General features: G+C 47.0%; 3 protein-coding genes and 2 non-coding genes across 7 annotated transcripts; 2 read left to right on the forward strand and 3 right to left on the reverse strand.

Moving 5' to 3' along the window:
* Window positions 1-1,406: 1,406 nt before the first annotated feature.
* On the reverse strand, window positions 1,407-7,560 carry eif3ba (eukaryotic translation initiation factor 3, subunit Ba). The gene is made up of 19 exons (XM_076147819.1): window positions 7,337-7,560; window positions 6,057-6,249; window positions 5,848-5,967; window positions 5,699-5,756; window positions 5,446-5,574; window positions 5,193-5,350; window positions 4,837-4,968; window positions 4,669-4,735; window positions 4,522-4,568; window positions 4,205-4,415; window positions 4,037-4,109; window positions 3,827-3,949; window positions 3,652-3,730; window positions 3,289-3,427; window positions 3,072-3,197; window positions 2,772-2,849; window positions 2,494-2,602; window positions 2,296-2,408; window positions 1,407-1,935 (listed from the first exon to the last, which is right to left on the reverse strand). Exons 1-18 carry the CDS (start codon window positions 7,434-7,436, stop codon window positions 2,308-2,310), a joined length of 2,043 nt encoding a protein of 680 aa, XP_076003934.1. The 5' UTR covers window positions 7,437-7,560; the 3' UTR covers window positions 1,407-1,935; window positions 2,296-2,307.
* LOC142998589 (small nucleolar RNA SNORD60) lies at window positions 2,936-3,022 on the reverse strand. The gene has a single exon (XR_012962893.1). It is a non-coding gene; the product is annotated as a small nucleolar RNA SNORD60 (small nucleolar RNA).
* On the reverse strand, window positions 3,511-3,594 carry LOC142998586 (small nucleolar RNA SNORD60). Its single transcript, XR_012962890.1, has one exon. It is a non-coding gene; the product is annotated as a small nucleolar RNA SNORD60 (small nucleolar RNA).
* Window positions 7,561-7,678: 118 nt separating the features above from the next.
* brat1 (BRCA1-associated ATM activator 1) lies at window positions 7,679-13,776 on the forward strand. 3 transcript variants are annotated; one of them, XM_076147816.1, is made up of 12 exons: window positions 7,679-8,130; window positions 8,355-8,503; window positions 8,587-8,734; window positions 8,977-9,436; window positions 10,163-10,288; window positions 10,415-10,506; window positions 10,608-10,711; window positions 10,865-11,051; window positions 11,309-11,382; window positions 11,616-11,700; window positions 11,794-12,083; window positions 12,600-13,776. In XM_076147816.1, exons 1-12 carry the CDS (start codon window positions 7,932-7,934, stop codon window positions 13,461-13,463), a joined length of 2,778 nt encoding a protein of 925 aa, XP_076003931.1. In that variant the 5' UTR covers window positions 7,679-7,931; the 3' UTR covers window positions 13,464-13,776. The 3 variants fall into 3 exon arrangements, with proteins under 3 accessions (XP_076003931.1, XP_076003933.1, XP_076003932.1); XM_076147818.1 differs by having other exon boundaries at window positions 10,611-10,711; XM_076147817.1 differs by having other exon boundaries at window positions 8,590-8,734.
* Window positions 13,777-14,375: 599 nt separating this feature from the next.
* On the forward strand, window positions 14,376-17,035 carry LOC142996987 (GRB2-related adapter protein-like). Its single transcript, XM_076148130.1, has 5 exons — window positions 14,376-14,453; window positions 14,536-14,633; window positions 14,746-14,865; window positions 16,357-16,518; window positions 16,747-17,035. Exons 1-5 carry the CDS (start codon window positions 14,376-14,378, stop codon window positions 16,922-16,924), a joined length of 636 nt encoding a protein of 211 aa, XP_076004245.1. The 3' UTR covers window positions 16,925-17,035.
* Window positions 17,036-17,137: the final 102 nt, after the last annotated feature.

Here is a 17,137-nt window from a genome sequence, read left to right on the forward strand (position 1 = left end):
CCAATCCCAGCAGTCCTGGGGTGAGAGGCAGGGCATATCCTGGATAGGTCACAAGGCTATTGCAGACACAGAGGCCGACAGCTGAGGCACACACACACACATTCACACCTATGGGCGATTTAAAGTCATCTAAGGCTAAGCTGCATATCTTTGGAGGTGGAAGGAAACTGGAGTACTGTGAAGAAACCCATGCAGGCCCAAGATGGAAGTTGATCGTATGAGTCACTAAACTCTAAACCAGATCTGAAATTTAATTTCTATTTAGATTCAGGTTAAATAGAATGGCAGTGCTAACATCTCTTGGTATTTGATCTGCTCACTTCAACAAAGAAAACCAGTGAAACGAGAGGAATATCATACAGTATATTTGATTAATGAGGGAAAGATAGAAGCCCTCTGTTGACTGTAATATTACAAGTGCACAGTAACAGCAAAAAAGAGCTCATATCTCCATTACGCATGGACAAGGACACAAATGAACCTCAATGGTGCTGGCAAAGTGACACCTGACTGGTCCCTACAGTCTGTCTTGTGAAGCTCTTGTTGAATATTAAAGGAACAATTGCAAGATAAGATACTTTGTTCTGGTCAAGTCACATGCGATTCACAATGTTTATCACAAGTAAATATGTCTTGCACCCACAGCACATGCATTACAGAAAGGGTGCAGGGCAGCCATTCTACAGCACCCGTGGGGGAACCCCTTGGGGGTTGGATGCCTTGCTCATGGGCACCTTGGCATTGCCCTGGAGACAAACTGGCAACTATCCAGCTGCCCGTCCACTTTCTTGGTCCACACGGGGACTCGATCCGGGGACCCTCCGGCTCCCAGCTGAGTCCCCTATGTACTGAGCTACTGCCGCCTACAAGTTCCCACAACCCATGTTGCCTGACACCGGGACTTACTCCAGCCGATTGGACTCTTATCAAAAGAGTACTGTACTTGAATGACATCTGCGACATCGGCTTCGTTTACTTCGGAAATAACATGCACATTTCGTTTTACTCCTAATTCACATTGACGGACAGACCTGCCCGACATTCTTTTATGGCTGTGTGTGTTGCTGCAGAGGTCATTGTGAAACTGTAGTGGATTAGGGAATCTTTCCGCCCTGGTAGTTTTGGCCTAACCACGGCTTCATTGTATTGACTACATTGACCTCAGTCAACTCCCACAGCGCATTTGCCCAAATTCCAACCTAAAAGCCTAACCAGCATGTATAATTGAAGTCACCTGGGTAGGCAGGAACATCACTCGGATGACGAATGTGGTCAGCGAGCACATGGGCAGTAATCCTAATAATCCATCCAACACATACATCCCCGTACTGTATATATTCTCATGGTTGTGGTTGTGACATAAAATTGAGGATTCCATGATAAATAACCAGAGCAGGACACAGTCATTTAACATTGTGTTTGGATGTTTTATTTAAAGTTATTCCCCCAGCACTCCCCCTCCCTGTGTGAAAGCCTTTTCTGAAAGGAGGAGGATACAGGCCACTGTAGTGGCACCTCAGCACTTTAATTGACAAGGATACTTGTTTAGTCACAACACCTCCAAACCCCACTGGTATGGCACTGTGGTCACACGTTAGCATGGTGAGGCTAGTTCATAAACAACCCCGATAATAAGTTCCAATAAGAGTGAGTGACTCCAATTTATAAGAAAAAAATATAAGAAAAAAGGAGGCAGTATTACTAAATATCAAGTTCCAGAGATAAAAATGGGGCAGACGATAATGAGACAAAGAGGAAATCTTGAACAAAGTATCTTCTCTCTTGTCCCTCGATGTCACTGATCCGCAACGCCGTGCTTTGATGTCACTAAAGAATGTTGAGACTCTGGATGAACCCCAAGATTCAGACTGTGGTCGCTGTCCTTCTCCAGTCGAAGAGGGAGTCTTCAACTCCTTCCACACAAAAACGGATTGACTAAAGGGGGAGACAACAAGACGTTACACACTGATCTCACCACGGACGGCAAATGATGCACCAACAGCTCTCTAACATGGACGTCCAATGTGATGGAATGGGGTTAGTGTTTCTCTAAAATTAAGTGACTCACTCAAACACAATCTATTGTCGCAGTTGTACAAGTTCATATAAACAATTTGACAACGTCTCAAAGAGAATGGCAGCGCTGGTGTGATTGATAAGACTCATTAGATTAGATGGGTTGCTAGGATACATTAAAGAGTGGGGGGTTAGAGCTTCGGTGACCATGATTGTTGTGTACATGGGCATTTGCCATTGGTTCACATTTTCTTGGACATCTCAAAGAGGAAGTGTTACCTGGGTAAGGGACTACAGATCTCCAAGGGGAATGATTTCTTCGTTGATAAAAAACTCAATGGTTTCCTCCTCCCAGTCTTCCACATTGCTGTCCAGCTCATCTGTGTCCACTCCTGGAAGAAGAACAGAAAGGTCAGTGTGTGCGTGTGCACGTGTGGTTCCAGGGATGATGTAGGTATAAAAGTGAGGGGGACAAACCTCCTCTGAGCTCGAGGCGCTGGTCCTTCTGCTCCAGGTAATTCTGCACCGCTGTTTCCCTGTAGCTACGGTACTCCTCCATCATGGTCCTGCGCTTGTCCACCAGCTCCTACTCAACACAAACACACAAAGAAATTCAGCTCGTTCGTCACCCTAGGTGTCCCCGAGAGCCACAAGGACTCAAATATTATCATAGTCTGTTGGAAGCAAGTTTGCGAACGCTTAACGAGCTGCATGCTTCATAATGAGACTTAATGAAGAAGAGGGATGGCTCTAACCTTAGAAGCCTTGGACTGGCTCAGACGATCCTTCTGCTCAAAGATCTTTGAGTACTTCTTCAGGTCCTTCTTGATGATCTGCAAGGGACAGAGTGAAGTTTGACAGTCAGATTGAAACTTGATCAGTCACTCTGTGTTATAATTACACAGAATGTTGTAACTGTTGGCCTCAGAACAGAGTTAGAATCAGGAGCTGATGTTCAGCTCTCATACGAGGTGTCAGAAAAGTTTTTGATTTGTCATCACTGGCAACACCACACAGATACAAATACACACACACAGACGCACAACTAATGGTACCTTAATCTGGTCTCCGATGAGCAGGGTAGGAGGCCTGGGCCTCCAGAGCAGCTGGCAGAAGCGGTCCTTGTTGTTCTTCTGTAGGAGACGGCCCTGGAATGTCCACAGCCAGTATGCATTGTCCACCTGAATACACACAAAAGGTGGCGAATAGGACGTGAGCACATAGGAGGAGTTTAGTGGGTTCTGGAGACAACAGTGACGGAGCAAAATGGACCTTGTGGCTCCACCAGGAGACGGAAGTGACAACGTAGCGGCCAGTTGGGTCCCACTCCACGTCTGAGGCCATGTAGTGTTCTGCTATGTTCATCAAGGTGCAGTCCGACGTGTCCACGAAGGCCAGAGCCCCGTTCATACTGCAACCGAAGGGGTTAGAGAGAGTTACACACAGTTCACACACACTATCACTCTGTGGTACAGAAACACACAAGCAGATATTGAGCCTCAGACCAGCATTAGAATCAGGAGCTAATGTTTAGCTCTCATACGAGGTGTCAGAAAAGATTATTTGTCATCAGAGGCTGCTGGTTTCCATCTCATGTTACACACACATACACACAGGAGGAGAGGTTAGACTGACCTCCTGAGACCAGCAAGGACCAGAAACTGTCCCTGAGGGCTCCAGAAGATACTGTTGGCCTGCTGCTTGTCAAACATCTCTGTAAAAGACAAAGCAGCACATTAAGTGAGGTTCTGAGCAATTGTGACTCGCTGACTGGAGGGTTGTGACGGTCTTGTCCGTGCAGTCAACTCACTTATGAGCTCGATCTTGCCGTTGTTTTTGACGTGATAGAAGGAAGCAGCGATTCTAGGAGACTCTCCGTGGAGAACGGCAAACTTGCTGCCATTGGGCTCCCACGCAAAAGCTATGATGCTCTCTGGAAGGAGAGAAAGGCAACAGATGAGATTTAAATACATTTATTTTCCATACTGGAGATGCCATTGCTTAGAGTGGATGTGCGTACCTTTCATCTCCACCACGTCAACGGGAACCTGCTTCTCTCTCATGCGGAAGATTTCAAAGTTGGTGACGACGCCCTGACAAGAGATAACAACCAGAAAACAAGTCTTAGCTTTGGGTTTCTACTGGTCGGGTCTGCATACTCTGCCTGGTCCTCTCTCTCCGTTCCTACCTGTGTTCCTTTGGGAGTTCTGTCCACTTTCACACAGAGGTAATCGCCGTTTCTCTGCCAGTGTAGCTTGCAGTCGACAACGTTGAACAAGTTGCGGACCCTGATCTCCTGACGGGAAGGCATCTGCATCAGGGTGACTCTGGCTGGGATGTCTTTGTCCTCGGGTACCCAGAAGGCTATGATGTTGTCACCAGGAGACCATGAGAAGTCCCTTAACGCAAACACAGACTCTCATCACCACATCCATGCTAAAAGTCACACTTAAACGTGTATAATTCAGAGGAAAGGTGAGATTTGAACACTGAGACTAGTCTTACTTAATTCCATTAATTTTGAGACTCTTCTTGTCAAGCAAGCCCATAGACTGAAAGAAGCACAAGTGTGGAGTTAGTGTCATATATACAGTATATACACAAATACAACCACAAACAACAACAACAATTATTTCATTGATGTCTTCTTACTGGAGTTTCGTAGATGCTCAGTGTGTCTTGAGTCATCCTGGCAAAGAACTTTCCATCATGGCTCCATCTGAGAACACAGAGAAGCTATTACAACACATCTATAACTTGGGGATGCCACTAACACTAATAATAAAACAGGGAAAAGAAGTAGAAGGGAAATGTACTTACTTGAAAATGGGCCAGTGTGCAGAGCTCTCGCAGTGGAAGCCTCTTTTCTTCTGTCCAGTCAGAATGTCCCAGATGATGATGGCCTGTGGATCCTCCTTGGTGTCCATCAGTGGACTGAAGGTCACCACGTACCTGAAACACATCGCGCCCAAGCATGAGTTTTGGGCGGTGCAATAACCGTACAAAACGCGTCACAGGATCCAACGGTTGGTTCGCTTTCAGGCGTGTGAGATTATTAAGGGAGCTATGTTTAACTTAACTAGTTTGTGTGTCTTCTGTTACAATTGTTCAGTTTAAGCTGCACAAATGACAGAGGGAAATGACGGAAGAAGACAAAGGAAGGGGAGGTCACTTACCTCTCACATGGCGAGAAGTCGATGAGGGACACACCCTGGTGGCTGAACCTCTGAATCTGTTTGAACTTTTCGCCGCCCCACAATGCAATGCCACGCTGGTGGAAGGTGGCCAGGTAGGTTCCTTTGGGTGACCAGCGCACGTACGTCTCTGTCCAGCGCTGCACGAAAACACACACACATAAACATCCCATCAGTCTCCAAGTCAATGACATGTTGCGTCCCATATATAACTTTTATGTAATGCAGGACTGACCGCTCTCTCTTCAGATGTGATTGGTTCCTTGGCGTCATTGGCGAAAATGGCCGTCCGCTCGCCGGCTTCATAGATCACACTGTACTGGTCACGGCAATCCGGGTCCTCGATCCAATGGCGCATGTTTCCCTAGAATCACAGAGACATACATTTTTAGCTGAGCATACTTACACCATTTTAGAATAACAGTTGATTATTATTGTTTTGGTTTAAGACCTATTTTAATGTGCTGGTATCTATTTAAAACACTCACAAAATCTTTGAAAGGCTGCTTCTCTGGAGTTTCCCACTCATCGCTGATGGTCATGTACCTTGGAAAAACAATAGCGCACATGATTATTCTCGACTCACACTGCTTGTAGAAATATCTGCTTTCATTTATACGAGAAGTTTCAAACTCACTTGTCAAAATCGGTGAAGAGGTTCACCCTGAATGTGTGTTGCTTGTCCAATTTGTATCCGTCAGCGTTCTTTACTGCCTCCAGAGCCTGTGTAGGAGCGCCATACTCCAGGAAGATGTACCTACATGGAGAATATATCTGCCGGTTAATCTAACTATTCAATATAATCGAGTAGTAAACGATCACAGCCATGAGATAACCGTGCCATACCCTTTGGTGGCGCCATCAGCCTGTGGATAGAAGTCGTTGGTGATCTTCCCAAACTTGGAGAAAATCTTGTGGATGACATTCTTGAGCTTCTCCAGGCGCTCCGGGCCCACCTGGGGGACGTTGTCCACCACCACCACCGAGTCGATGCCATCAGCCTCCTGGGGCTTCTCCCTCAGTATTTCATCCAGAAGCTCTGAGGAGAGAAGGACATGGGTTAGAGGACGGTAACATACTTACTAGTACTACTAACATAGGGTAACGCAGGCAGTAAACCATCAAACAGCCGTCAGGTGTGTGTGATGCATTATAGAAGATGCAAACACGTCGTCTGATATTTGTCCTGGAGCAATTTGGGGTTTTGGTGCCTTGCTCAAGGCCCTGGCAACTCTCCAGCTGCCACTCCACTTCCTTAGTCCATACTGGGACTCGAACTGGTGACCCTGTGTTCCCCGAGCTGACTGAGCTACTGCCGCCCCCGCCCCCTAGTGTTAATAACTTCAAATCAAACCATCTTTAAATTTCACATCATTTAAATGCAAAGGACCAGCGTATTACTCTTTAATTACTTAGTTTATAGACAACAGGGGTCACAATGCTCGATCCAGCATACTACCAGGTAACGACACAAAGACAACAGATGCTAAACCTAAAAGGAAACGGCCCCACCAAATGTTTAACTATGAATTAACTTTTCAGAAAGGGGGACGTGGCATAGCGGTTTACTCTTGCAAAACCCCAGTCACTGCGTTTAAATGTCCTGATTGTCTTGAGCGATCGTAGTCTAACCGAGCTGTGGTTTATTCTCTTTATCTGTCCGCAGCAGAAACTCGCCCGGGTCCCAGCAGCTCGTTAACGTTGCTAGCTAGTACCGGCAATGCGTGAGCGTGTTCACAATCGTCGTCTGTAATCTGTTAACAGGTACAGGAAATATAGATTCTGACTGAATTACATAATTGTTGAGTCATCATTAGGACAGAAACAGGACCACCGTGAGAGGGATGTGTAGCGTCTGGGTGAGGCTCAACGTGAACTAGGACAGCGTTAACAAGGGTTAATCTTAGCCGGTAACAATTAGGAAATATGTTACCGTGTACGACTGTTTCAGCCTAAAATCAGAAATATCGTTTCCTGGCTACAGAAGGATACAGTTTCGGTAACCAAAGTAACAAGCTAGTGCTATCTTGCTAACAGCTGTAATAACGACACCGCGGCGCAGCATCGGTTAGCACAGTTAGCTAGCAGCAGGCCAGAAAGCCGGCTTCTTTCCTGTAGCCACTCACCCTCGTCCTCGACGTCATCCTCGTAGTCCTCCGGATCGCTGAAGGAAGGCTCCTCTTCCGCATACTCGGGATCGTCCACCATATCCACCGTATCTTGCATTTAACAGGAGTACGGGGTAAATATCTCCCTACAACGGAGTTGAATACAAAATTGTTGGAGGCTGGGGGATCTTGGCCGGTGCGGCACCATGTGCGACTATGTGAAAATGGACGAAGGGACGGAAACGCTCAACCGGAATTCGCTCGTAGCCACACGGGGGCGCTGTGGCGAAGTGGAAGTGTTGTAAAACATCAGGACCAGCAGAAGAGAAGATTTCGACATAGGGTTTACCCTATCCACACGGCGACAGATCGAATAAACAACGCAACTCACTTTATTGTGACGCTTTTGGTTTAGAAGAAGGAAGCGACGTACCGGTAAATCTGAAACTATTTCCCGCGAGATAGACAATGACCAAAACTACAGGGAAAAACTACATTTTACCGAAATATTCAAATAATTCTTCTGATACAACACTGCAGAGCACGCGTTGGACTTTACATGGGACTCGGTGTTAGTTTCAACCTAACGAGCTAACAGTAGAGCTAATTTACGATGTCAGCGCCTAATCTGACAATGCATGTGGCGACCCGAGGGCTAATGAACACCAACACACACTTGAGCACCATGGACAGAGAGTGTGTGGCGCTACTTCCCCGTGTGTGTGAAGTCTTGGCGGACTCTGCCAAGTCTTTACCCGATGATACCTCCTTGGAGAAACTGCTGGACTGGTTCACGGGGCTCACCAAGACTGGTTAGTACTGGACCTGCTGCGATAGTTTGGTCTTTATCCTTCAAGGTGGAGTCAAGTGTACTTATATTTGTGGTGGTGTTACCTCATTTTAAAGAAAAGTGCTGACTTGGATGCTAAATTGAAACTTGTCCCGACTTTCTGCATGTTTGACCAAATATGAATGTGTAGTAGATGAATATAACATCTGTGCCACTGTCTCATGTCCATCTTGTGTCTTGTTAAAGGGGGATCTTTGTTGGACGCCTGCCCGTGTCTCATTGAATACATATCCACTGTGATTTACAACAGGGCTTTAGACCCTGCTGTCCTCTCCTTCACCCTCAAACTCACAGGGTTAGTGGCTGCCACTGAGGGAAACTTTGAAACGTTGCAGGTAGGACTCGGGTCATCTTTTAGTTTGAATTAGACCCTAAAGGCAGCACATCACTGTCTGACACAGGCGTTGTTCTCCTACAGCAGAGACTCACCCTGGGTCAGGTCTATGAGCAGCAGCACTGGCAGGACGCAGGGCTCTGGGAGGATCCCTGCATACGGATCGGATGGATCCAGGGGTTAAGGAGCATGATGCAGCACCCAAAGGCTCTCCACTTCTTTGGAATGACAGGTAACCCTTATGTGAAATGAGAAGGTTTGTCTGTCCTCATCAATTGCAACTTCAAATAATGTTGATTGCAGCTATTTTTCTTTCATGAGGAAAGAAGAGTCACCTTTTAATTATGTACATACTATTATTACAAAGTATTACAAAGGAATAAAAACATACATCAGGTCTTCATAGTAGAGGGAATGAGGACACTACATACCTGTTCACATCTCAACCTGTCTTTGTCTTTTATTACACCCAAGGTGCCATAAACCTCCTTCTACAGCTCCAGATAGATACAAGTATATTTGTTGCCTCTGCTGCCATTCAGCTGCTCGCCCACATCCTCCTCTTCTTCCAGCCGGGGCTGCCAGGAGGATGCGACGGGACAGAGAGGAGTCGGGAGGACAAAAGGACGACACATACCTGCGTCAAATCACCCACTCTGACGGAAGCAAGACACCCAGCTCTCTCTGAGGAGTACAATGCTGTCATGACTGCCATCTCAGAGTACCTTAAGAAGTCTTTAGTTCCCAAAGAGAACACACAGCTCCATCAGAGCCTGCAGAGCCTCAAACTGCTGGCCCTGGTCTTGGCCCAGGCCAGGCCTCCTCTGAGGGACATGCTGATCGGGACAGTGTCAGGCTCTCTGCAGGACCTGGTGACGGCAGGCTACAGTCGACTCACTCTGCCTCTGATGGACGTGATCCTGGCTGCAGACAGGTATCACAAAGGAACATAACAAAGCTTTATGTAGCAGCGGGACTGGGCAGATCCCCCCAGAGTGTTAAAGTAATTGTTATGATTTGATGCATATTGTGTGAGTGTAGATATAACCTGCACATGTATTGAGATGTGATGTCAAGTTAACGAGAGAAGCAGAGATCCAAACATCACACAAAGCGTGGCTCTGACTCTAAACACACATTCCTGTAGAAATCATTAGACAGCCCTCTTGAGGCGCAGACCTTAACCATATTTGGTTATTATGTGCTGGAAAAATACTGGCAACAGCGGCGAGTAAAAAAAAAGTAAAATGTGTAATGCATTGGATCAATTCCCATAAAGCTGGATAGAACTACAGTGTGTATGTGAGCAGTCTCTCCCTGCTGCACACGGCTCCTCATCACCTCCCTTATTAGGTCAGCTGCTGATGCACTAACAACCGGTTTATTACTGTTATGGAATAAAAGTCTGAAGGATGATTGGAACAGCTCATCTCTTAACTCCATAACACACAGCAGTGGTGCACACATCTCATTTTTTTTCTCCCACAATCCAATTCCAGTTGTCTAACCCAACCAACCAACCAACCAATTCATGGCACATGTAATGACTCGTTTGTGTACATATGAATAACTAATCATAGTCATTTTACTCTACTGTGTATGGCTTCACTGTGTGACTTTACTGACAGATGTGTTCAAAGCTCTCAACTTTTGTCTTCAGCGGCTCCGGTTTGGAAGAAAGTGTCCCAGACCAGCGAGTCCTCTGTCTTTTGTCGTCCATGCTGGATATCAACAAACCCTCTGACCTCATTCACGCCGCAGCCGCTGTCCTCCGCAGAGGCCGTCAGTAAGCATCTGTTCACAGCTGGAGTCTAACGTGTCACGCTGGAAATTGGACTTACTGTCAAAATAACTTTTACCAATAACAATTCATTTACCAATACATCACCAATAAGTGCTTTTTCCTGTGTAGGGACACTGTTCACACAGCCAGAGCCGTGGGAATAATGATGCTTCCCCTAGAGGTTATTACAGGTCAGAATCTACTGGGCACCCATGCTGCTGGTAAGAAGAACAGATACACACAATGAAAGCGTTCACGTTCTTCTTCCTTATGCTTGTTTGTGGAGCATCTATGACTCTGTGCTTATTTACCACCCATCCAGCAGATCAACATCGCACTTCAATGACGGAACAGCTGAAGATTAAAGCCTCCTGCGTCTCTTTGCTCTGTGTTTGTCTGACAAACGCACCACAGATCGCACTCATGGTGAGACGGGAGAGATTATGGGAGGCATTTCTGCTGAATGGAAAGGAAAAGTCTAATATTCTCTCTCTCTCTCTCTCTCTCTCTCTCTCTCTCTCTCTCTCTCTCTCTCTCTCTCTCTCTCTCTCTCTCTCTTTGTCTCTCTCTCTCTCACAGCCTCAGGACGTCCTCCCCTGTGCTCCAGTTTCCCTCGTCACTGCACTTCTGTCACTGCTAAGGATCAGCAGTGGCCAGGATGCTCCCTCACCCGGCCACTGTAAAGACGTGGGCAGGAATGTCATTGGTAGCGGGAAGCTTCAGAAGTGTTCTCTGGACGCTCTGACAGCTCTCTGCAACAGCCCAGGTACATGGAACTGTGTGTGTGTGTGTGTGTGTGTGTGTGTGTGTGTGTGTGTGTGTGTGTGTGTGTGTGTGTGTGTGTGTGTGTGTGTGTGTGTGTGTGTGTGTGTGTGTGTGTGTGTGTGTGTGTGTGTGTGTGTGTGTGTGTGTGTGTGTGTGTGTGTGTGAGAAAGAGTAATAGCAAGCACGACAAAAGATCATGAGGTGCTGTGTAGGTACGGATCAAGCAAATCAGTTTGGATGCTCTTATGTTTGTTTCAGGAGCGAAGGCGAAGATGAGTGACGTGTTCACAGTTCTGATACAATATCTGCACAATCCTGATTCTGACCCGACTGTAAGTTCTTTGCTTGTATTTTAAGATTCAGAGAACAGTTCAAAGTTTGGATTCCACAAACTGTACAACTTTATACTATACACACACAGACTGTACTGGATACGTCACATCAAGTTTCAAACCTGCATTAACTTCCTCATAGTCAAATCCCAGTTGCAGTCTGAGTTGTAGGACTGAAGGATCAGCTGCTCTAGTGCTGTTATGTGTCACTGAAATGACTTGTTGTTCCTCAGGTGCTACACAAGTCCTACCAGGCCTTAGTGAGGTGGGCTAGTGTGTGTGCGGACGTCTCCTCTGTGGCAGAGCAGCTCAGGCGAGGTAGAGTTCACCGGCCGCCTCCTCATTCCACTTGACTGGGACATGCAGTGTGACGTGTCTTATTGACAGCGTTGGTGTGTGTGTCCTTTTTAGATTTACTGGACGCGGTGAAGAAGCGTGTATGTGACATGCGCTGGGAGGTGAGAGACTCAACCGTGGAGTTTTTGGGCCAGCTGGCGGGTGTGCGTGTGTTCCCACAACCAGCAGAGAAAGAAGAGGAGGAGGCGTGTGCGTGTGAAGCTCTGCTGGGCTGCAGTACTCTTTCCATCCTAATGGAGGCGCTGCGCGACCAGGAGAGTTACGTGAGAGCCAGCGCCGCGTCTGCACTGGCACAGACTCTGAGGCGTGGCTGGCAGCAGGGGGCAGCACTCACACGGGAGCAGGTGGGCACACGACCGACTCCTCTATGTTTGTAATAATTGTTTGATTTAAGCAAATAGGAGAATTGCTTGATGATAAATGTTAGACGATGACGAGTGCCGTCATTCCTTGTCTCTGAAGCGTTCCATTATGAGAAACCTGTGGGCCAAAGACAAAGATAATTAGCTCACAGCCGTGTGGGATTCCAGTTGATGTCATCGTTCTTCCATTTGTCCTCATTTTGGAGCTTAAGTATCAGATGTGTTTGTCCTGAGTGATGAAGGTGCTAACAGGGTGATCTGACTCTATGCTGCATCACACAGGGTTTCCCTGTTTCCCATCTTGTCTTATCTAATGTAAACATCTTCTGACACGTGTTTGCATACGCTTTGCGCACAGTGGATGACAGATATTTCCAAGATTGCGTCGAGTTCAGCCCATATTATGTTCTTACCCTGCGACTCATCGCTGCACTTTGTTCACAGCTGAACCAGAATCAAACAATGTAACTTTTCATCTGTGTGTCTTCGTCCCTCCAGACTGAAATAGTGAGCAAGCTGCTGGACATTCTCTCTGAGGACACCGAGGGCTTTGCCAGGAGGGCGGTTATACAATACTTCATCACATGGTTCACTTCATCCTCATCAAACACATTTCCATCATCTTCCTCGCCCTCCCTTCTAAAAGAATCTGTGCGCACCGTCCTCTCACTGGGCAGCGCTGACCTGGACTGGGAGGTCAAAGTTCACACCCTGGAGCTGGCAGAGCTGCTGCTGGATGAAGCCCTTTCAGGTCAGAGGGGGTACAGGAAGCTGTCACATCCCTATGCCTCCACGCTTCAAACACACACTGGACCACAGATGATTGGACAGATTGGTGAGGAGTCAGATGTGTCCAGTGTGTTGGACACATTAATGGAGCAGCGCGTCATCTCAGCATTATTGAGTGGTCTGGTTGACTGTGACAGACCTGTCTGCCTGAAGGCCTGTCGCCTGCTGATAACACTCAGGGACACCGTCTGTCCTCCATCACCAGGAGCCACGGCTGCTGGTGCCATGGCAACAGCCTGCAAAGCGTCCTGTAAACTGCAGGCGCGGGGCTGGGGACGAGAGATCAGAACGATCATTGGGATGAAGATGAGAGCAGACCGGGATGATTCCGGAGAGTGTGACGAGACAAGAGACGAGAGCGTGAGTGAGGGTGATGACGGCGACGTGTGTGTGAGTGTGTGCGAGCTGTTGAGGTCTCTGGATTTAGACGAGAGGCTCGCCGTCCTGACGCAAAGTAGTGACCACGTCCACAACTCTCCCCTCTCGCTGCTGCAGGACATCCTCACCGCGAGTGCCGCACACACTCGTCCAGACACACAACCAGGGCAGGAGGTCATAGTAGACTGCTACTGACCATCACACACTGCTGCACCAAGCAAAGCCACAACTCTGTGGGTGTCTCAGTGTGTGACACGCAGTGAGTCATGGTGTTACAGTAACGCGTGATGAAGGCTGGAGTCAACAAAGACAAACAGAGAGTCAAGTCAAGTCTTCATCCTCTCGCGTTTCTGATGAATGAAAACATTTGAATTGATTGATTGATTGTAATCATGCTTGATTGTTCAACTTATTTTCTATATGTATACATTTTAACAGGCTCCTTGTCTGTTTTTATACCCTGCAGTCACTTAGAGGAATTTATGTAATGGATCTGATTCAGTGTAAAATAAAGTGCTGTGATTAAGGACACAGTGTAATAATCTTTGTGACTCTACCAAACTCACTGACTGATCACTAATGGACTCGCTTAGACTCCAGCTCATTTATCTTCTCTGGATATTAAGATATAAATGTGTTATGATTAGAAAGAGAAGGTTTTAATGAAAGTTTGGGAACAATCTGTATTCTTGTTATGCGCATCGGCCCAAATACTTTTTCTCAGCTGATTCCTCTCGACGCTTGATGTGGTTCCGTCTCAGTGGAGCTTCTTTTCCTTCCTCTCCTTTCTTCCTCTTGCGTCACCGCCTTCCCAGGTGTATGTGTCTTATCAAAGCCCTAGTGTGTGTGTGGATGTTAGATGGAGGGGCAGCTACCAAATGTTCACACACTCACTCACTCACTCACAGTCACATGGAAGAACATGCGCACAGAAAGATGTCCTCATTAACTAATGAGCAGCTTGTCAATGACTGACTGAACACACACACACACACACACACACAGACTGTCTCATCCTTTAATGGAGTAACTCTCCTCACGCTGCTCTGCTCTCTCTCCTCATTCATAAAGTGAAACTCTCTCTGGCTCACTCTGCTCCTCTTCATCATGGAGGCTGTAGCACTTTTCTCTTTCTCGGCATCAGAAGCAGATGAGATGAGTTTTCAAAAAGGAGACATGATCAAGGTAGGTGTGTGTGTGGGGGTTTATACATCGACAGGCTATAGAATAATACAAATATTGCATGTTAAGTGTGTGTGTGTTATAGGTGACAGAAATGGAGGATGACTCAAGCTGGTTGACAGCAGAGATCCGGGGGAAGCGTGGTTACGTGCCAGAGAGCTTTGTTTCTCTCCTCCCACATCCGTAAGAAAACAACTTACTCTGCTCATGTGAAAGGGGTGAATCATTAATTGACCACTCGTGTTTCGCCTCTGTGTGTGTGTGTGTGTGGCCGTGTGTGTGTTTCTTTCTATAGGTGGTTTGCAGGAAGGGTGACGAGACAAGAGGCCGAGCAGCGTCTGCGGCGCCAGGCCAGTGGGGTGTTCCTGGTCAGAGAGAGCGAGTCGGCTCCAGGAGAGTTTTCTGTCTCTGTGAGGTCAGTCAACACACACATACAGTTTCATTCAGGGCGACATGTAAATAAAGGGAAACGCTGTGAGAGTCGTGCAAGTCTGTAGTGTTTCCTCGCAATGTTGCCATGTCGACAAGATTTAAAATGTTTGTTCTCTGTGCTTTTGTTTGTGCAACATTATTTGCATGTGTTTAATCTTATAGAACCTCAAATGCTCCTTGTGTTTTCTGTTTGTTTCCACACTTGTGTCTGTGTGTGTGTGTGTGTGGGTGGGTGTGTGTTTGTGTTTGTAGGGGTCAGCGAAGGGTGGAGCCAGACTATTTAAATAAGTGCTTTGAGAAGCCGTCGCTCCAAAAATATCACAGCTGCACAAACTTCATAGGGTGTGTGTGAGTGTGTGTGTATGTGCGTGTGTGTGTGTGTAAGCATGTGTAATCTGGGTCACTAATGTAGCATGGGACGTGTTTAATCATTGAGGGTGAATTAAATGTGTTCTGTCATCAGGGCCTTATGTAATACACTTATGCATGGTGTGTAATTAAACACAGGTAGGCAAGTACATCCTGCTCTGAGCACATGCTACACACACACACACACACATGCATACATACATACACAAACAGACACCTTAATGTAACACACATGTTTATGCTTAAGCACATGGCAGAGACGAAGATTTCTCTCGGCGCTCAGCATCTGTCTGCCTGCAAGAGCTGAGACACAAGATGTGTGCTCTTATCCACTCGCACGCACGCACGCACGCACGCACACACACACATCACAACACACACACACACACACACACACACACACACACACACACACACAATTCACTTTTAAAAATACGGCAAAATCTCCACTAGGGGGCGATCAGCATGTTCCATCAGATCTTTAATCATGTTTCATACATTTGTGATGTTTTGATTGATTTCTTTGTTTGCACAGAAAGTTATGCACCAAATTGTGATGAAACTTGAAGGAAAACACTACTGCTGCCATTTTGGATCAAGGGCAGATAAGGGCAGGAATGTTTTCCAAAAGATTCTTTTAACATTGCAACATAAACCGTTTCTCTATATTTTAATTGATTGCTGCACTACCGGTAATCTGAGTGAAACAAAACCTGACATATTTATGCTGTGACCTTAAAATGACGTTAAAATATGTGTTTGGACACTAGGTGCATCTTTGTACAATAATATTGGCCTAGAAAGACCCGTGTGACCAGTGTGTGTATTTGTGTTTATGTGCAGCTCTGTGTGATGACGTTGTCTTTCCACAGGCATGCGTTTGTTGTGACTGGGCTCTTACATCCTGGTGTTTATGATTGTCTGTGATGTCTCAGAGTGTCTGGTCTCCTACAGACACAGCTTAAGGAATGCAGAGTGGCGTGTGTTGTTTCTTTGCAATGTTTCCAAGTGGGTTCTATCAGGGGGCGGAGCATAAGGACACATGCACACCTCCCTTCATCCCCCTCATCGTTCCCTCCTTCCTCATCCTCCACCCTTCTTTCAGCTACGGCGACAGGGTGGAGCATTTCCGAGTTCTGGAGGGGGCCGGCCAGTACTGCATCTGGGACGAGTCCTTCTCCTCCCTCAACCGTTTGGTGGATTTCTACAGAACTCACAGCATCGCCGTGGAGACAGCGGTGTGCCTCAGAGAGCCTCCATCAGAAAGGTCCCCCCGCCTGCTGCCTGACCCGGGGAGTAACCCCTACCCTAACCCTTACAAAAGCAGCTCTCTGGAGTCTCTCCTCTATGCTCGCCCAGGGAGAGAATCCCCCACATGCCCCCAGGAGCCAGATTTAGGGGTACGACAAAACATCAAGCGTTATCCTTCATGTCCTGAGTTGCACACGCAACCTGTTTGTCTGACGCCGCTGCTTGGTTTTGTCTTTGTTTAGAGGCCTCGTCTGGCTCATGCCCTCTGTGACTACAAGCCCCCCCAAAGCGCCCGCCTGCATTTCCTGCGTGGCGACATCATCGATCTGCTGGACTGCTCCAATTCGTTGAGCTGGAGGGGGCGCTGCAGGGGCCGAGTAGGAATGTTTCCGCCGGAATGCGTCCGGCCACTTTACCACTGACACTGACATCACATCGAGCTACAGACCCTCTGACTGCTATTCAGTTGTCCCGCTTGAACCAACAACCCGTGAAACTAAAAACCTGAATGAAAAAATGATTTTGTTGTCACTTTGACTTGCTATGTTATGTATCCTTCCCCTTGCTACTCTCCCTTACAGCGTAGTAACTGAAGGAAACTACACAGAGGACAAATAAAGAGTGATATGAGAGAT

Source organism: Genypterus blacodes, unplaced genomic scaffold, assembly GCF_046128005.1.
Source record: "Genypterus blacodes isolate CSIRO-AG114 ecotype Tasmania unplaced genomic scaffold, CSIRO-AGI_Gbla_v1 ptg000039l_1, whole genome shotgun sequence".
In the NCBI taxonomy this organism is placed as follows: Eukaryota; Metazoa; Chordata; class Actinopteri; order Ophidiiformes; family Ophidiidae; genus Genypterus; species Genypterus blacodes.

Bases quoted from the DNA above. Each gene is read 5' to 3' on its own strand.
- eif3ba (XM_076147819.1), bottom strand. From the start codon at position 7,436: ATGCAAGATACGGTGGATATGGTGGACGATCCCGAGTATGCGGAAGAG. The intron at 5,575-5,698 runs GTGAGTGTTTTA...CTGTGATTCTAG, and splicing joins AGCAGCCTTTCAAAGATTTT to GGAAACATGCGCCATTGGAT. The intron at 3,198-3,288 runs GTCCATTTTGCT...GTGTGTATTCAG, and splicing joins TCTCCTGGTGGAGCCACAAG to GTGGACAATGCATACTGGCT.
- brat1 (XM_076147816.1), top strand. From the start codon at position 7,932: ATGTCAGCGCCTAATCTGACAATGCATGTGGCGACCCGAGGGCTAATG. The intron at 10,507-10,607 runs GTAAGAAGAACA...CCACCCATCCAG, and splicing joins ACTGGGCACCCATGCTGCTG to CAGATCAACATCGCACTTCA. The intron at 11,701-11,793 runs GTAGAGTTCACC...TGTCCTTTTTAG, and splicing joins GGCAGAGCAGCTCAGGCGAG to ATTTACTGGACGCGGTGAAG.
- LOC142996987 (XM_076148130.1), top strand. From the start codon at position 14,376: ATGGAGGCTGTAGCACTTTTCTCTTTCTCGGCATCAGAAGCAGATGAG. The intron at 14,454-14,535 runs GTAGGTGTGTGT...TGTGTGTTATAG, and splicing joins AAAAAGGAGACATGATCAAG to GTGACAGAAATGGAGGATGA. The intron at 14,866-16,356 runs GTCAGTCAACAC...CCCTTCTTTCAG, and splicing joins GAGTTTTCTGTCTCTGTGAG to CTACGGCGACAGGGTGGAGC.